This window comes from Dama dama, chromosome 19 (assembly GCF_033118175.1).
Source record: "Dama dama isolate Ldn47 chromosome 19, ASM3311817v1, whole genome shotgun sequence".
Classification (NCBI taxonomy): Eukaryota; Metazoa; Chordata; class Mammalia; order Artiodactyla; family Cervidae; genus Dama; species Dama dama.
In genome coordinates, this window is record NC_083699.1 from 14,281,801 (window position 1) to 14,300,984 (window position 19,184).

General features: G+C 35.7%; 1 protein-coding gene across 5 annotated transcripts in view; it reads right to left on the reverse strand.

Annotated features, from left to right (window-relative positions):
• IFT80 (intraflagellar transport 80) overlaps window positions 1-19,184 on the reverse strand; it is a 113,289-nt gene that overhangs the window by 75,955 nt on the left and 18,150 nt on the right. For all 5 annotated transcript variants that reach the window (XM_061168238.1, XM_061168235.1, XM_061168236.1 and 2 more), the window contains 3 exons: window positions 11,738-11,848; window positions 9,925-9,993; window positions 212-321 (listed from right to left, as the gene is read on the reverse strand). In XM_061168238.1, the coding sequence (XP_061024221.1) occupies window positions 212-321; window positions 9,925-9,993; window positions 11,738-11,848 (290 nt within the window). The remainder of the gene's footprint in view (window positions 1-211; window positions 322-9,924; window positions 9,994-11,737; window positions 11,849-19,184) is intronic.

Sequence of the window (19,184 nt, forward strand, 5' to 3'; positions counted from 1 at the left end):
GGTATAATGAGAGTTGGAATAAGAGCGAAGTGAACCTTGTTGGAAACATCAACAGGTATTCCCTGTTCTGTAGTAAAGGCTGATAAAACCACATACTTAAAGGCCTCGACTATAACAAGACCACCCAGGAGAAAGGGACTCCTAAGAAAGTGACCTCTTACTGAGCAGTCTGGCAGATCCTGATAACAATTTATAAATGCCTGAGAAGTACCTGTAAAATTTTAGCATTTGGTTGAAGTGGTTTAATGATCAGCTGCTTGCCTGCTGTGTAAAGAACCTTTTCTGAATCAGGGCCCCATGCTACTGAATACACTGGTGTTCCTGTAAAATGAAAAAAAAAAAAAAGATAAACTTTAATTATCATGCTTTATAAAATGGAGACTGTTAGGAAAGTCAAAAAATCAATTTGAGGTATCATTTCATTTCCTCCTTATTCAATGGCCTATCCAAACCAGAGTATATAGCCTGATACTGAAACATAAAAGGCAAAGTAAATATGAGGTTAGGGAAAGTTTTGCTGTCTATCAAGTGTGGCTTTGGCCTGGAAGTTAGGCTAAAGTATTGCCAGGATAAAGTTGACTCCACTTCCACAGGAAAGGTACAAATTTGATTTACCCACCATACTACAAACAACATTAAATTTCATACTGTTTTCAATTTCCTAGGGCAGGAATTTAGCGATTCCTAGGATAGGAATCCTAGAGATAAGATTTAAGTATTTTTTAATTTGATTACTTTGCAGATTACCTGATATCTTCTGGAAGACTATGCTTTGTTTGAGCCTATCTTTTAAAAAATGAATATCATATCAATTGAGAGCATTAAGTTATCTGTAGTCCACTGTCTGACCCGATTACCTATTCAGTAGAATCTATTCATTAGGGAAGTGAATCAAGGTTATAAAATTAACCTATAAAATATTAACCCATTTATATTTATAAATTCAAGCCTTTAAAAATTGTCTAGGATTCCTAAGTCAGGCTAACTTTATGTGAATGAGTGAATAAATCCTTCAGGAATTTACATTCACAGTAAAATGAAATCTAAATCTAAGGATTTATGAGCAATCAGTAAGATGTGTTTATTGAAATAGAAAACACAACAGATTGAATCAACAGGGAGCAATCAGCAATCAACAGGGAGAAAATTTCAGTAAGAAAAATGCTGTAATTGGGTTTCCCAGGTGGCACAGTGGTAAAGAATCCGCCTGCCAATGTATAAGATGCAGGAGATTTGGGTTTGATCCCTGGGTCGGGAAGATTCCCTGGAGAAGGAAATGGCAACCCACTCCAGTACTCTTGCCTGGGAAATCCCATGGACAGAAGAGTCAATAGCCCATGGGGTCACAGAAGACTTGGCAACTAAAACAACACTCAGTGCTTTACAGGACTTTGCTAAGTCACGTCTGACTCTTTGCAACTCCACAGACTGACAGGCTTCCCTGTCCATCACTATCTCTGGGAGTTTACTCAGAGTCATGCCCATTGAGTCGGTAATGCCATCTAACCATCTCATTCTGTGTCATCCCCTTCTCCTCCTGCCTTCAGTCTTTCCCAGCATCAGGGTCCTTTCCAATGAGTCAGCTCTTTGCACCAGGTGGCCAAAGTACTGGAGCTTCAGCATCAGCATCAGTCCTTCCAAAAAATATTCAAGGTTGATTTCCTTTAGGACTGACTAGTTTGATCTCCTTACTGTCCATGGGACTCTCAAGAGTCTTCTCCAACACCACAGTTCAAAAGCATCAATTCTTTCACGCTCAGCCTTCTTTATGGTTCAACTCTCACATCCGTACATAACTACTGGAAAAACTATAGCTTTGGCTATATGGACCTTTGTCAGCAAAGTATTGTCTCTGCTTTTTAATACCCTATCTAGGTCTGCCATAGCTTTCCTTCCAAGGAGCAAGTATCTTTTTTAATTTCATGGCTGCAGTCACCATCTGCAGTGATTTTGGAGCCCAAGAAAATAAAGTATGTCACTGTTTCTACTTTTTCCCCTTCTATTTGCCATGAAGTGATGGGAACCAGACTTAGAGGACTTAGAAAATCTGATTCAGACCTAATCCAAAAAACTCCATAAGCATTCCTTCCATGGTATAGGTTAGATATTATACTGGGTCTAAATTTCCTGGTCAGTTGGTGACACCTAGGATTGTTTTGATTCGGAGGAACCTACAGATGGCCAATGAGATGGTTCACCTCAGAAGGTACTTCTTCTATTCTTAGTAACTACATTCTCTTGGAACTTTATCTGGGAGTAGCCAGGAGCTGACCTGGGCTTCAGAGTAATCTCCAAATGAACGGAGTTCAACTCTAATAAACCCTCCAGAAAATGTAAATCAAAATTTCAGATATTCCAAATGTGATTCTTGGTAAGCACTGTAAGGAAATGAGGGAGTAAATTATAGGTTCCTTCTTTATTCCATTATTACAGTTGTAATTATTGTGCAAAAAAGTAAATTTATATATTTTAATTATCAATTATCAAAGCTTCATGAATACACTCAGTAAAATTACACTTTCCTCAGTGTATACAAAACTATGACAAATATCTACCCCCAAGGAAATAATTCAGTAAACACAACTCCCATTGAGTTATACAGGATGTGACTCTAGCCCTTTAGTTGTGGTAAAAGACATGGTTTGGGGTATAGGATGAAGAGCTAGGGACTCTTCTGTCCTCTTTCACATTGAATCTGTGGCTCCATTAAGTCAGCTGTGTCACCATTTCCTTGTTTATAAACCTTATAAATCTTCAGAATACTTACCTCCCGTGTTGGGATGTGGAGATCATTCATTTCCTGCTTATAAGATAATTTTTTAAACAATAATACTGTCAAAGAAACAGGTATAGTAACTTAAAGAATAAAACAAAATAAGCTTATAAAGGAAAATTTAAACAATTCTTTTGTTAAAATATGTGGTTTTTAACCACATTCCTTCAATCCAAAAACAAACAAGGAATTTTTTTATGATAAATAAGCAATCCTAAATAAGATCAATAGCTGCCTTATTAGTTACAGCTGCCTAATCAGCAATATTCAAAATGTATATAACATCAAGAACTAAGAGAATGCGTCTTTACATGCATTCTTTACATTTAGAATAAAATGTTAAGTGTGAAATTCCTATATATATATGAATGTCTATTGCTATACAACTTTGATTTAGGTGGTTCTGGAGAAGATTATTGAATGTGGATGAATTAGCTTCATAATGAAAACAATGATTTCTATAATAAAAAAATCCATCTCACTAGCATTTGAAACAAATCTCTAATATTTTTAAATGTTTTTTAAAAACATTTATTAAAGCTACACTTCACTTTGCAAAGTCAGTATGGAAATAATAATATAGCCTTCAGGTTAAAAAACTTTACAACAAAAAATTTAGCAAATCATGTAATGAGATGTTATTAATTTCATCTTTAACAAAAATGGACAAAAAACGTAGTTTTGTAATAATTGATTTCTTGCTTTTTATACTGGGAATTTTTATTTATGCTCCATTTCAGTTAAGACACCCAAAAAGATCTTGTTTTTCTGACTTTGTACACTAAGATCATGTGATCTTTTTGACATTTTTTAAGAAACCACATGCACCTGGGGTTGTGTTAAATGTCAGACCCTTATCTCTCTGTAAAACAAATTATCTAAATTCTTTCAACCTGTTGAAGGCATTTTAAACCACAGAAGAGGAGACAAAAATGTATTTCAATTGTTTTAAGGAAGTATAGTCAAATATACCATGTTTTTCACATTCATACTAAAGGTATCCCCCAAAATGTTGTTTTTGCATGTTTTTAAGAATGCTCTTGAAACAAACTCTTCACTATTACCATGAAGCATTAGCTACCTCTGTGTTGAATGCAGTATAGGTCTACACCGAGTGAACGTAAGAAGGCAGAGAAGAGCTTGGCACTATATAAGCACTATCTATTAGTAACCACTACTACTACTTTGTAATGAAATAAGCAACCATTAACTGTTATTGTGTTGCTCATGGGAGTAGGCACTTTATCCTTTAAAACCTAGTTAAAATATGCTGCAACATTTTGCCAGGAAGCTTTTCAATTTTTTTGGTGGTCAAATCATTAAGAATTCAAAAACAAAGAATTATCTCCCTTTCATTCTATTTGTAGAGACATGTACTAACAAATAAGTAACATCAAGTGGAATATATTCCTCAAAAAAAAAAAAAAAAAAACTTTTTGGCTGTGTATGTCGCCAGGTCAGTACAGAGAAAAAAAGCTAAAATGAAGGCATGTGTTTCTTTACTTTCTATCCTCAGTCACCTCTCTCTTAGGGATCTCAGCTTCCTCCATAGCTTCACCTTTCACCTTTCTGTAGCAGACTCTCACATTAATATTTCAGCCTTTATTTCTGAGTTCTAACAAATTTCCATCTACTCCAAAGACATGCAAAAACTTCAAACTCTACATATTTGTATATTATCCCTCCCCATGTATTCCCTTATTCATTCTTCTCTGAATTCTTCACCTCTTACAGGGTGATTCATTCCTCTCAGCCGCTGAGAACTACGCAGTTTTTCCAACCACTCTCATCACCACCTCTGTTCAAGCCTCACTGCACACTAGTAGAGAACACCTCAGTAACCTCTGTACCAGTCACCCCAATGTAACCTCCCCCTCCTCTAATTGATCCTACATCCTACTGCTAAGGTAATCTTCCTAAAGAGTTTCCCAGGTGGCACAGTCGTAAAGAATCCACCTGTCAAGCAGGAGATGCAGGTTCAGTCTTTGGGACAGGAAGATTCCCTGGAGAACGAAATGCAACCCACTCCAGTATTCTTGCCTGGGAAATTCCATGGACAGAGGAGACGTACAGGCTACAGTCCATGGGGTTGCCAAGAGTCAGACATGACTTAGCAACTAAAACAACAACAAAATCTACCTAAAGAAACAGGCTTTATCTCTTACTCTCCTGCTCATCTTTTAAAGATTTTTATATGGTTATAGGACAAAATCCAACTGGACTTCCCTGGTGGTCCAGTGGCTAGAATTCCCTGCTCCCAATGCAGGAGGCCCTTGAGTTCAATTCCTGGTGAAGGAACTAGATCCCACATTCTCCAACTAAGACCACAGTCAAATAAATAAAAAGAAATATTTAAAAAGAAAAAGTATAAACTCCAACCCCCTTCATTTAATGTCTGAGGCTATCTGTGTCTTGATCCCTCTGACAGTAGCATCCCTCACACAGCCTACACTCTAGCCCAAGGGGTCTGCTCCCACTCACCTGACTCCCAGGCCTTATGCTGGTAGGTCTCTGTGCCTCTGATCATCTAACTTCCTCCAGAGCTTTGCTGCACTGTCAACAAGCCCTTCTCCCTACCTAATTTCTTTATCCTGCAAAGTCTAGTTAAAAGATGTTGCAGTATTTACCAGAGAAGGTATTCTGATACCTTCTCTCCCCTCAAAGCATTCATCTCTGCCTTCCTGTCTTCCCACAATGCCTTAAGGCAACCAGCACACTCTGCCTTGTGTTACAGTATTTATATTTCCTTTACTAAATTCATTATACATAGCTTTCATGTTTTGTCATCTCTTTAATCCATTTGAATACAGTAAGGGAAATGTCCTTAAAGGTTTACAGTATTTCTTCCAGTTTTAGTTTATAATTAAAATATATAATGTAACACAAGATAGGGCATCATTATAATTATTCTTGGCCTACATATTACTTTTCTCTAATAAGGAAAAATAACTCTTGATAGGCACCAGTAAGAATCATTTTTAAACATAGTCAAATTCTACCCCTATCCCACTAAAAAATAGAATTAATGCTTTTTCTGCATTGGAGAAGGGGATGACTATGACTTTTTCTATCTTTATGACTGCCTCTAATTATCAAGAAATGAATTCAGGAATTTTTCTATTCATCAAGGAGTAAGTACAATTAACATGAACATGTAGTAAAAAATCATAAACTGCTTTCAGTATTGTTTACATAATTCCAAGTCTTAGAGTAATTCAGGCTTATGTTATTTCATTTTTGCGTCAAAATTTAGTTTTTCTCCTCAAAGGGGCTCTGAGTCCCCCACCTCCATCTGCCTTGGTCATTTTACTTGAGACTTTATCATTTAGCTCTCAGTAGATTACATTTATAACTATCCTCAAAACTTGTAGCCTATAGTAAATCAAACAAACCTTATAAATAACCAGGGACTTTTCCTTCAGGGTTAATGTCATTACAACTTAACTTCTCCAGTGATTTTTCCCAGAAATAAAACGGGAAAAGTCTATGCTTATTAGGAAAGTGTGGGTGGCAACAATAACCAAAAATTCATAAATTAAAATCACAGTTCTATAGTGAATTTATACTTTTTAACCTAGAAAAAGACACTAGTTATTAAGCTGAAATACTAATGGGTTAAATAAAATCTACCTAATTTAGTTTTGCTCATTAGTCTCATAATTAACATAAACCATGAGTAAGAAGAATAACAAGATTCAGATAGGATAAAAATGATCAGCAATTTAATGGCATTTGATGTTAAGGAAATTGGAGCCGTTTGGAATGCTGGTGTAAAATACCATTACGTGATTCAATGAATACATAATAAAATCTCCTATCCTATATGACATAATATGTAATTTAGCTTTTAAGAAAATCCTGTTTATCCATTTATCTGGAAGGAATGAACAAAAAAAGCACAATCCATCCCTCTCCAAAATAAATACCATACACAAAAACTAACTCAAAATAGATCATAGACCTAAATGTAAGCACTAAAACTATAAAACTCTTACAAGAAAATACAGATATAAGCCTCCATGATTTTGGATTTGGCAATAGTTTCTTAGATATAACACCAAAACATAAACAATCAAAGAAAAAAAAATGGATAAACTGAATTCCATCAAAACTTTTGTGCTTAAGAGACTTCGCTGGTTGTCCAGTAGTTCAAAATCCTCCTTCCAATGCAGAGGATAGGGTTTGATCCCTGGTCCCAGATCGATCAGGACGGAGCAACTAAGCCAGTGGCCACAATACCGAGTCCACATGCGCTAGAGCCCGTGCTCCGCAAAAAGAGAAGCCACCAAGATGAGAAGCCCATATACTGCACAGCTAGAGAAAGCCTGCACGAAGCAATGAAGAGCCCATGTGTCACAACAAAGACCCAGCACAGACAAAAGTAAAATAAATATTAAAAAAAACTTCTGTGCTTCAAAAGATGTCATCAAGAAAATGAAAAGGAAACCCACAGAATGGTGAAGTCATATATCCAAGTTGCAAATCATATATCCAATGGTCTATTAACCAGAATACATAAAGAACTCTTACAACTCGATAATAAAAAGACAACCCAATTTAAAAATGCGCAAAGAATTTTAATAGATATTTCTCCAAACAAGATCTACAAACAGCCGTAAAGTACATGAAAAGAGGCTCAACATCATTAGTCATAAGAGAAATGCAAACCAAAACTACAATGAGATACTACTTTACAGTCACTAGGATGATTATAATAAAAATATAGTAACAAGTTTTGAGGATTTGGAGACACTGGAACCTTCATATATTTCTAGTGGGAATGTAAAATGGTATGTTTACTTTGAAAAAAAAAACTTGAAGAAGACTTTAACTTACTGATACGAAACTATATCCAAAGCAGTTCACAATTCAAGAGAAAACAAGTAAGGAGCATATTGTAGTAGATGCAGTATGCCTCTGGGACTTTGCTGGGTGGCCAGAAGACAGGGGTAATATGAAAGACAAGGGTAGTACTTAAGAGATAACTTTATACCCTTTCTTACACTTCAAATTCTGAACTATGTGAATTAGTATCTATTAAATATTTATACTTTAAAAAGATGTAAGTGCCTTGCACTCCCTGCAAGGCATATACTAACAATCAAAATTTTATGGTCACTATTATTGAAAATTGGGAGTAGGAAATGGCAAACCACTCCAGTATTATTGCCTGGAAAAGACCAGGGACAGAGGAGCCTGGCTGGCTGTAGTCCATGGGATCACAAAGAGTCAGACACAACTGAGCACAAACACACATTATTGAAAACAGGAGTTGCAGACTCAAATCCCTTCAGAGGTTCATGTTGTGTTCTACCATGTAATATAAATGAGTAAAGTATTATATGTGGAATGTAAGAAAACTAAGAGAAGTTTAAAACCCAACTAAAAGTGGCACAGCCACTACTGAACTCCAGCTGATTGTATTTATTCTGGAAAGCAGACTTAATGTTGCCAGTTCTTCCAATTTTTCAAGATACCAAAGAGATCCATAAAAGAATGTAACATATCCTAATCTTTAATGCTGGGCCTGGACCATGCTAGTGGGCTAGATTCAGGACACAGGCCATCTGTGACCTTTGATGAATGAAAAGTCCTTAATTCATGAATATACTGGGCTTCCAAACTTCCTCTGCAGGTTTGGGAATTCTAAATGCATTTTCTGTGTAAGAGTGAAATAAGCAGCAATCTGTTTTCCATTATACAGATAAATGACAGCACTGAACCAAAAGTGCTATGTCTTCTACCCTCTATCATTAACAGTGTTTATGTTAAGCAACTTAGTCTAAGTTTCAACTTTAGACTTTGGAAAGTCCAAAATGGTAGACCCCACGGGTAATCAAAGGGAAGGAGATGACTAGGAAAAATTTAAAAAAAGAAAAGGAGCCTTAGGATGACAACTGGTGAAGAATCTCAGGCAAAAATTCAGATTATTGTAATGGTAGTAAGATAAGCTTTCAAAATTTCTCTGAAGATCTGTGTCTTCTCTAGACAACATATTTAGTAAAAAAGAAAAGAAAGGGGAAAAGGGTATGTAGCAGTAACAGCTACAGCTGAAAATAACTGCAGGCTCAGCTCCACGGGGGAGGTAATGATCTCCAAAAGAATTCTGCAGCTGCTTGTAAGTCAGACATCATACGGTAAGAATGCCAAATAATTAGCACTAACAAAAATTATAAAGCCAAAAGTAAATGCCTATTCTTATTAGCTTAAAATAAAATTTATTTTCTAAAGGTATACATTATCACTAAAGAAACAATAAATTGATATTTTTTCCCTAACTGAAATTTGCTCATGAATGTTTCTATGAACTCCGAATTTTCTACTCATGGCTAAATATTCTATTTGGAGATTATCTGTACCAACGACTTAACCTCAGGAGATAATCACTACATATCACTTATGGTTACTTTTGCTAACATTTGGTTAATGTGTAGCTAAAGAAATATAACTATTTTAACACTATCCTAAGAGTGAACATAATTTAAAAAATGAAATCTGAAAATTTTTGGAAGTCAGTTGTTGGAGATGCTTCACAATATGACTTTATCATATAATTCTGAAGAACAGTCTGCAAGCTTTTTGGCAATCTCTGTCTCTGAAGCAGATATGTGCTCAAGACAACATTAATCTGACTTCTGGATTGATTTTATAGGCACTTCTTCCCAGTGAGTATGGAAAACCAAGCTGCTGTTCTAAGCAGTTTTATTTTACCAAGTTTTGGATCATGAAAGTGTCTGTTCCCCTTCATTAGTACTGAAATCAAATGTGCAACACAATTCAGAAAGGGTGCTAAATATTAAGAAGTCATTAGAATTATTAAGTACGGAGATTGAATGTATTCTATTATTGTTAGACACCCCGTGCTATTTCAGATAGAATATGCACATAATGCTTCAGAGTTATACTAAAAAGAATCACTAACCTATAACTCTATTTTTATAGATTCACTAACAAAGAAAAAGTCCTTGAGTATTTCTTACATTTCTGGGCTCAAATAAAAGTCACCATGGCCCATCAGGAAACATGAAAGTAAGAGGAAAAAGTTTAAACAGAAGTAAGAGATTTCAGGTTTTGAACCTGACCAAAATCAATCTGAGGAACTACATTAGACTATTTTTATAGGAAAATGTTAAGACATTTATAATACATACCTTGATGAGCTAAAGTCGATCTTAGCATTCCAGTCTTTGACCATATTTTTATTTGTCCATCTTCTCCAACTATAAAAAGAAAATAATAATTGACATTTTACCTATAGGAAATATATGTAAACATTACATATACATACAGAAATCAGCTCTGTCTACATTAATGCACATTTAAAATTCAGACACGTTTCTCTAATTATACATCACTGCTTCACAACTAAAAAATTTACCTGAAATTACTTTGAAAACAATTTTATCAAAGTAGCCTAACTTTCATGACAATAATTGTTTTTCCTTTAATCTTAGAAGATTTGTAAGTATATTTTTCAAATAATGCTTTCATTTTCACTGACATCTCCATCTGAGAAGCACTCTAAGAAAACTGCTTTCAGTGTGATAAGAAGAGTTACAGCCAAATTCCGGGGAATTGGGGACTGAATGGAGTGAAGTAACAGACTACTTTTTTGAACAGTTTGCCTGAAAGGAAAAGAAAGAGGAAATAGTAGCTAGACTTATTTATTAAAGGAAGGATTTTTAATTTTTTTTCCTCAATTTTCAAGATAAATACCATCTAAACACATTTACATGCTGGGGAAAAGGAAAAAAAAAAAAAAAACCCACTGGAAAAGGAGAAGTTGAAAAAACAGGCAAGACAAGAGACAACTCACTGATAAAAGTCCTACAAAAGGCCCAGGGGACAGGTGTCATGGTTTTCAAATATAACTACAAACTCTCTGTTATTCTCTCTTTTAAGAAGTTAAGCTTAATTTCTCTCTCCTTCAGTTTGGGCTATACTTAGTGACTTGCTTCTAATAAAATATGGTGGAAATGATGGAATATGACATCCAAGGATGGGTTATAAAATATACTGCGGCTTCCATCCTTCTCTCTTGGATCATTCACCCAGGGAGAATCTCCAGCAGTCGTGCTGTAAGAACATTCAAGCAGCCCGATGGAGAAGTGCACGCTGTAAGGAACTGTTAGGCCTCAGTCATGGAGTCACAGGGGAAGCAGGACCTCGTGCCAACAGCCATGTGAGTGGGCCATCTTGGAACCATCCAACCCCAATAGGGCTTCACAAGACTGCAGCCCCATCCAACTTCTTGATTCTGAGACAGAACCACCCAGCTAAACGTTCCCTGTCTCACAGAAACTGTTAGCTAATACATGTTATCTTAAGTCACTAACTTTGGGGATAATCTGTCATACAACAATAGATATCTAATATAACAGGTGAAGATGAGAAATGCTCGATAGGGCACGAGATGGGAGAGAGACAGAAAGGAGAAAATTAAATGAGAAAATTTTGAATTTTGATGGCTCAGATGGTAAAGAATCTGCCTGCAATGCAGGAGACCCACGTTTGATCCCTGGGTCAGGAAGATCCCCTGGAGAAAGGAATGGCAACCCACTCCAGTATTCTTGCCTGGAGAATTCCATGGACAGAGGAGGCTGGCAAGTTATAGTCCATGGGGTCGCAGAGTCAGACGTGACAGAGCAACTAACATGTGCATGTGTGCGTGCGTACCCACACACACACACATTTAAATGAGAATATTTTGAAGAATTAAAACTTATATTTACTCAATATTTGATTATTTCAAAACCTTCTTGACAGAATGCTCTCCACTAGCCATGTAAGAAAACTAATATGACACTCTGAATTATAACATTACATAGCAGTCTAGATCAATATTGTGCCAATTACTTGCTATTAGACAAGGAAAGATACTACTGCTAAATTAAAACATTCTGTTCCTCTGGAAATTTTTCTTTAAAAAATTCATTTTAAATGTTGTTTCTGCAGATAACTTACCTGTAACTAATGCTGTTCCTTCATAATTCCACCGTCCTGCAAGCACTGCTCCACAGTGAGCTTCCACACTTTTTTCCACTCTTCCTAACTTAGAAATCAGATGAAATTTGCCTAAAAGAAATTATACTTGAGAAATCTATTTTATTAAATTAATTTATCCAATCAACAAGCATCTGTTGAGTACCAACTATTAGATTAGTCAGCATGGTGCTAGGCATCAGAGATACAGGGCAAATAATATAATTATTCTTACTCTCAAGGAATGCACAGATCTATTGGAAAACAGGCACAAAGGCAAAATTATAAACCCTTGAAACAAGCAGTGTGACAGAATATATATATGATACTATGACAGTTCAGAGGGACAATAAAATTCTACTGGAATATGGTCAAAGGAACCCAAGAGGAATATCAACAAAGCCTTCTGTTTAAGCAGAATTTTGAAGTTTTGCTTTTTTTTTTTTTTAAACGGCTATAGAAAAGCTGGGAAAAGTTACATAACCTGTTTTTTTTAAAAACAGGTTGTAGAAGGAGTTATGGAGAAGAGAGGATCTAAATAGCTGAATGCTGTTTAAAAAAAAAAAAACTGAGGCATATTAAAAAATATTGAGTTTATTTGCACAGAAATCAATTCCAATTCAGCAGTGCCAAACCTTAAGTGGTTAGGAATGCTCCACTGACAGGAGCTCAGGTACAGAAAAATGACAAAACTAAGGATATTACTGACTGACTATCACTTAAAGCCTAGTTGGTTGTCTGTGATTGGTTGTCCTTTGGTTTCAATTTTGTAACCTTGAAGCATTCATTTAAAGGCTTAGATTTTGACTTGCTGAGGTATACACTATTAGGGTCACCTCAAGTCTAAAAGCCTCCTTTAACTAATTTAATGGATAATTCCAAATGTTTGAAATCCTTGCCTTATTTTACACTGTACCAGGCAACAGGTAGACAAAAAGAAGCAGGTTATTTGGTTGCTGTCATCGAAAGTTCACACATTTATAGGCAAACAGCAGAAGACTTACAACATTACAAGACCTAAGCAAAGTATATAAGAGATGTCAAGGGAACTAATCAACTATACAAAGAATAAGTACTACAGGAAGCCAAAACAATTGCAGTGTTGTTTTGAAAGATCATGAAGTCTAGTAATATATAGTTTGTAATAAAATAATTAAGTACAGGTGGTCCTCCATATTCAAGGGTTCTGAAATCCTTGGACTCAACCTACCAAAAAACAAACAAAAAAGCCCACAAAGCTCCAAAAACAGAACTTGAATTTGCCCTGCACCATCAACTATTTACACAGCATTTACATTGTATTTACAACTATTTACATAGCATTTGTATTGTACTAGGTATTATAAGCAGTCTAGAGATGTCTAGAGATGACTTGCTTCCCTAGTGGCTCAGAGGATAAAAAGTCTGCCCGCAATGCGGGAGACCCAGGTTCGATCCCTGGGTTGGGAAGATCCCCTGGAGAAGGAAATGGCAACCCACTCCAGTATTCTTGCCTGAACAATCCCATGGACAGCAGAGCCTGGTGGGCTACAGTCCATGGGGTCGCAAAGAGCCCCATGCAACTGAGCGACTTCACTTTCACTTTCAGAGATGACTTAAAGTATATGGGAGGATGTGTGTAGGTTATGTGCAAATACTATGCCATTTTATACAAGGGACTTGGCCATCTGTAGATTTTAGTATCTACAGGGGCCCTGGAACCAAACCCCTTGGATACTGAGAGCCAACTGTAAGTGGAATTAGAAATTTTCCCCAAATAAAAAATATATATATATATTTGCTGTAAAAGAATAATGTGGCTTGCCTAATCGGATTCTGCCTCAAAGGATTTGTTTGAATTCATTTTTAACTTAAGACGTCTCAAGATTCTTACTAATATTAACAATTCATTAAAAATATATTTAAGTCAGATGCTTTAGATGGCTTTAAAACGTTTCTCTGGAGAATTCTAATACAGATGGCTTTCAAATATTTTATACCTAGCATCTTGTGGTTATTTCACTGGCCACCAAACCATTTCCATCAACAAAGTCATTCCTCCATTCTACACATATTGCACATTATTTGTAGCTCTGTTGCAGCATCTTTTATTGGGCTATGATTCTTTTCAAGGGGCCATGTCTCAGTCATAGTTTTATTTGCAATAGTGCTTTTACATAAACAGCATTCATTAAGTTTAACCAACTCAGTAACCATACTTAGAAACTTAAGAAGACTTTGACATTCTTTTTTTTCTCTTTCAATCTGATCACTTAGTTTCTAGGCCCTCATCAATAAACTACCCCTTTCCTTCATCTAACCACCCACTCCACCCACTCCAAAATCAGCCATCTACTTTTCCTCATACCTTCCTTTTAATTTTACATTTGCCTCTGGGTCACTTTTCAATATAATAAGATTACTTTGAATTCAACTGTACTATTATTCTCTTTATGAGACTAAAAAAATTAAATTGGATATACTTTTTTTAATGCATTGCTTTACAGAGAAAATATGAGGGGGGTGGATTTCAAAAGAGGAAACTAGAAAGATGACATATAGTGAGTGGCCAATATTTACTTTATCCAAGTCTATTTCACTAAATGTTAGCATGCTGCCTAACACAAAATATCCACATACTAAATTGCTACATGTCATGTATGAATCTATCATCAAATAAATTAACCAAGCAACTCCTGAACCATAAATGAAAGGTCCAAAAATTTCTTTTCAACCTAATTAGAAATTTTATGTACTTTGACCACTGATATTTCTTATCCTAAAATATGTAATCTGACTTTCTGACAAATGCTGAATTCTTACTTCCCACAACCTCACAGAAGACATACACTGAGACAACTAAGGCCAGCTCTTTGCATAGACTTGGCACTCAATAAATCCTTGAGCTTTGTAGTTTGTCTGATTGTTACACATTGCTTGAATAGCACAACCCAAGTAAAGCCTAAGTATAAAACTATATATATATAAAAAAAAATTTTTAAACATAATCATCCCTTTAACGATTTTGGTTCTTCTTCCCTTCAGCTTTTCTATAAACTTTTTAAAATGCTAGACCAAAAAACTAGAGACCAAATAAATTACCTCTAATTATTTGCTAAGGGTAGGGTTGGGAGGAGAATATAAACAATTCATTTATTTATTTAATTGATAGCAATTCATTGATTAAACAGTGGATGATTTGGGTAAAAAACATGGATATTTACAGCCAAAGGTAAAAAATTTATCTCTTATTATTAAAGATAAACTAAAAAGAGGAAAATGCTATTTAAAAGAACAGAGGAAGTAGATTAAAATTATATGAAACACATTTCTTAAAGTTAGAAATGCCTTAAGAAATGTCCATGGAAACATGAGAAGGCTTGGAATAGGATATTAGAAAAAAGGTCACATGAGCACTTTTGCAGACTGCTTTATAGCAGAAATGTTTTGGCAGATGGTTGTAAAAAGCCAAAGAGATCAGTAACCACTAACTTCTGATAAAAAGAAATGAATACAAAAATTCTTTTTAAAGTGGGATTTTAAATGTACTTATTAACAAGAGAATAAAAGGCTTACTTTAAGATATTTAACACAATGTATAAAAAATTCAACTTTCACTAAATATAATTTAAGGAGTGTTTATTGGATTTACAAGAGATTTTATACCAGAATTCCTTTACAAAGCAGCTCCCCTAATGCATTTCAAATAATTCTTCTTTAAATATAAATCTTTTAACACATTGTTAAAGAAATATCACTTCTAAAAAGTAGGATACAGCTGCATGAAATATTCAAAAAAAGAGGTAATTATTGGTGAGACAAAATACTTGGCAAGAGTCTGCTTTATGTACTTTAGGATGTGCCCCCAAATCTCACTTTTTTTTTTTTTTAATGTTACCACTAACACAGAAGATGGAGAGGGTATAACAAAGGGAAGAGTGATGAACTCCAAAATCTGTAACCTTTTCTGCCAGCCTGGGGGGAGAAAAGTCAACAGAAGGAAGTTGGTGTCAACTACAAGAGGGAAACTCTTAAGCAATGAATTAAATTTTGAAGAAAAAAATTTTAAGCATTGGGTTAACATCATACAAAGTGAAAAGGTCTAGCGATCTGCTGTAAAACATTGTGGTTACACAAAATTATATAAGTATATATATATGTATATGTTTCTCCAAGTTTATATGTTTCTCCGTGTTTTTATATAAAATTATTAAATATTGTACTATACCCTTAAAAATGTGTTGAGTGTACATCTCATATTACATGTATTTTCAAACCAGAATAATACTTCTTTTATAACATTTGATTAACAGAGAACACAGCATCCATATATAAAATGATCTCAGATGTTTATCCGGCAGGAAACCCTTGACCAACCACCTCCCAGTGGCATCCACTTTCTTCTGTTTTTGAATATTTCTTTTTCATTTTTATTTCTGGATTCTGTTTCCAGTCTCACTCTTCCACTTTTTCCCTTTGAACTATCATCTTTTGCTTTCTCTTTCACAAGATCCGAGATATTCCTAATTCCACCTAGGAGAAAAGACTCAACTACCCCGCTTTGGTTCTCTCTTCTTCCCACATCTAGTTGTGCTGGGCTACCTTATTTTTTTTTTTTATTTTGTAATAAACCTAAAAATAAAATACAGTTTCTCATGGAGAAGGAAATGGCAACCTATTCCAGTATTCTTGTCTGGAAAAGTCCATGGACAGAGGAGCCTGGAGGGTTACAGCCCAGGGGGTCCCAAGTCGGACACAACTAAGCACACAAGCACAAAAGCAAACGTTAAACTTTCATTTTTTTGGAAACTGTACGGATTAGCAATTCTAAAACCACCTCCTGTGAATTGCAGAACTGAACAAGTGAGTAAACACACTGATAATAACGGCAGCCAAGCTTCCACACTGTTTGCAAGTATTGAGAAAAAAGACTAGAATGAACCCCGCAGTGCTGAACTAGAACTGGCAGTATCAGAGTTAGCTTATGGCTTCTGTCACGGAAGGAACCACGGAAGGAAGGGAGGGAGGAAGTGGAGGAGGAAGGGAGAGGAAGTAAAGGTAGAGAGGGAGGGAGGGAGGGAGGAATATATATGTTTTTAACATATATTTCTTAGCTCCGTCCAATGAGAGGGCCTTGAGGCAAACATATCCCACTGAAATGCACACACCTAGCAGTCTCATCTTGGCTTTTAGATATCATTAGGCACACAAAAAAAGAACACGTCTCCTTGGAGAAACAGCTGATTTGGAAGTTGGGACTGGGAAAGTACGAAATGAGCCTGGAACATCTTGTGCCAGCAAAGTGCTCAAAAGATGAGGAAACACACCCCCCACGGCAAAACGAAAATTCATTTGATCTTGCTTCATGGAGTTCCCAGTGGCCAAATCTGGGGCAATTTTAACATTAAAAATTGTAAATGATAGTAATAGGATGCTCAAGAAATAAAACAAGGGATGGGATGGGAGGGAGACTCAAGAGGGAGGAGAGGGAGAGAGAGATATGCATACATAGTTAAAATTGATTTATGTTGTCATATGGCAGAAACCAACACAACACTGTAAAGTAATTATCCTCTAACTACAAAAAATAATGAATAACTTAAAAATGAAATAAAATAAGAATCTATGACTCTAATCTGATGTAACTAAATAAATAAACAAATGGGCGGGAGACAGATGGCTCTTCCTTGAAGTAGAATACCAACTAATCAATATAAAAGATATTATGGCATTTTAAAAAATATCATTTGGCAACCATCATAGTAATAAATGACTCAGCCAAGAGTCTTAGATGTTAAGATAGTGGGAGAAAATTTGACGAGGAAGAGAATATTTATACATAGTCTGAAAGTATCCGTTTAGAAATTATTTACTAAAAGGGAAAAACATTAACTTTACAGTAGATTAATTTAGTGAACACAACCTTTCAAAGTAATCAAAGTTAACATCATCAGTAAGGGGTCAAACCAGAATTATGAATTTTCAACTCTGATGCCTTAAGTATTACTGCTAAAAATGTATAGCTGAATTTAATCATAAAGAAACATCAGACAAAAGTGAATTGATTGGACATTCTATAAAAATAACAGGCCCGTATTCTTCAAAACAGTCGAGATCATAAAAGAAAGATGGAGGATTTGCTCCAGATTAAAGGAAGCTAGTGAGATTGACAAAAACAATGTGTTATTCTTTACAAGAAAAAAAAAATTTCTATAAAAGACATAATTAGGACACTTGCTAAAATCTGAATACAAACTGTAGATTAGATAACAATATTATATCAGTGTTAAATTTCCTGATTTTGATCAATGTATTGTGGTTAAGTAACAGAAAAATCCTTATTCTTAGGAAATGCGTTGAAGTATATATGGTTAATGACCCAGATAATCACAATGGTGTGATCACTCACCTAGAGTCAGGTACCAAGGGAACATTTCATGCAAAGATGGGCTCAATAAAGGACAGAAATGGAATGGACCTAACAGAAGCAGAAGATATTAAGAAGAGGTGGCAAGAATACACAGAAGAACTATACAAAAAAGATATTCACGACCCAGATAATCATGACGGTGTGATCACTCACCTAGAGCCAGACATCCTGGAATGTGAAGTCAAGAGAGCCTTAGGAAGCATCACTACGAATAAAGCTACGGCAGGTGATTGAATTCCAGTTGAGTTATTTCAAATCCTAAAAGATGATGCTGTGAAAAGTGCTGCACTCAATATGCCAGCAAATTTGGAAAACTCAGCAGTAGCCACAGTACTGGAAAAGGTCAGTTTTCATTCCAGTCCCAAATGCCAAAGAATGCTCAAACTACCACACAATTGCACTCATCTCACACACTAGTAAAGTAGTGCTCAAAATTCTCCAAGCCAGGCTTTAGCAATATGTGAACCGTTAACTTCCAGATGTTCAAGCTGGTTTTAGAAAAGGCAGAGGAACCAGAGATCAAATTGCCAACAACCGATGGATCATCGAAAAGGCAAGAGAGTGCCAGAAAAACATCTATTTCTGCTTTATTGACTATGCCAAAGCCTTTGACTGTGTGGATCACAATAAACTGTGGAAAATTCTGAAAGAGATGGGAATACCAGACCACCTTACCTGCCTCTTGAGAAATCTGTATGCAGGTCAGGAAGCAACAGTTAGAACTGGACATGGAACAACAGACTGGTTCCAAATAGGGAAAGGAGTACATCAAGGCTGTATATTGTCACCCTGTTTAATTAACTTATACATCATGAGAAATGCTGGGCTGGATGAAGCACAAGCTGGAATCAAGATTGCCGGGAGAAATATCAATAACCTCAGATATGCAGGTGACACCACCCTAATGGCAAAAAGTGAAGAACTAAAGAGCTTCTTGATGAAAGTGAAAGAGGAAAGTGAAAAAGTTGGCTTAAAACTCAACATTCAGAAAACTAAGATCATGGCATCTGGTCCCATCAC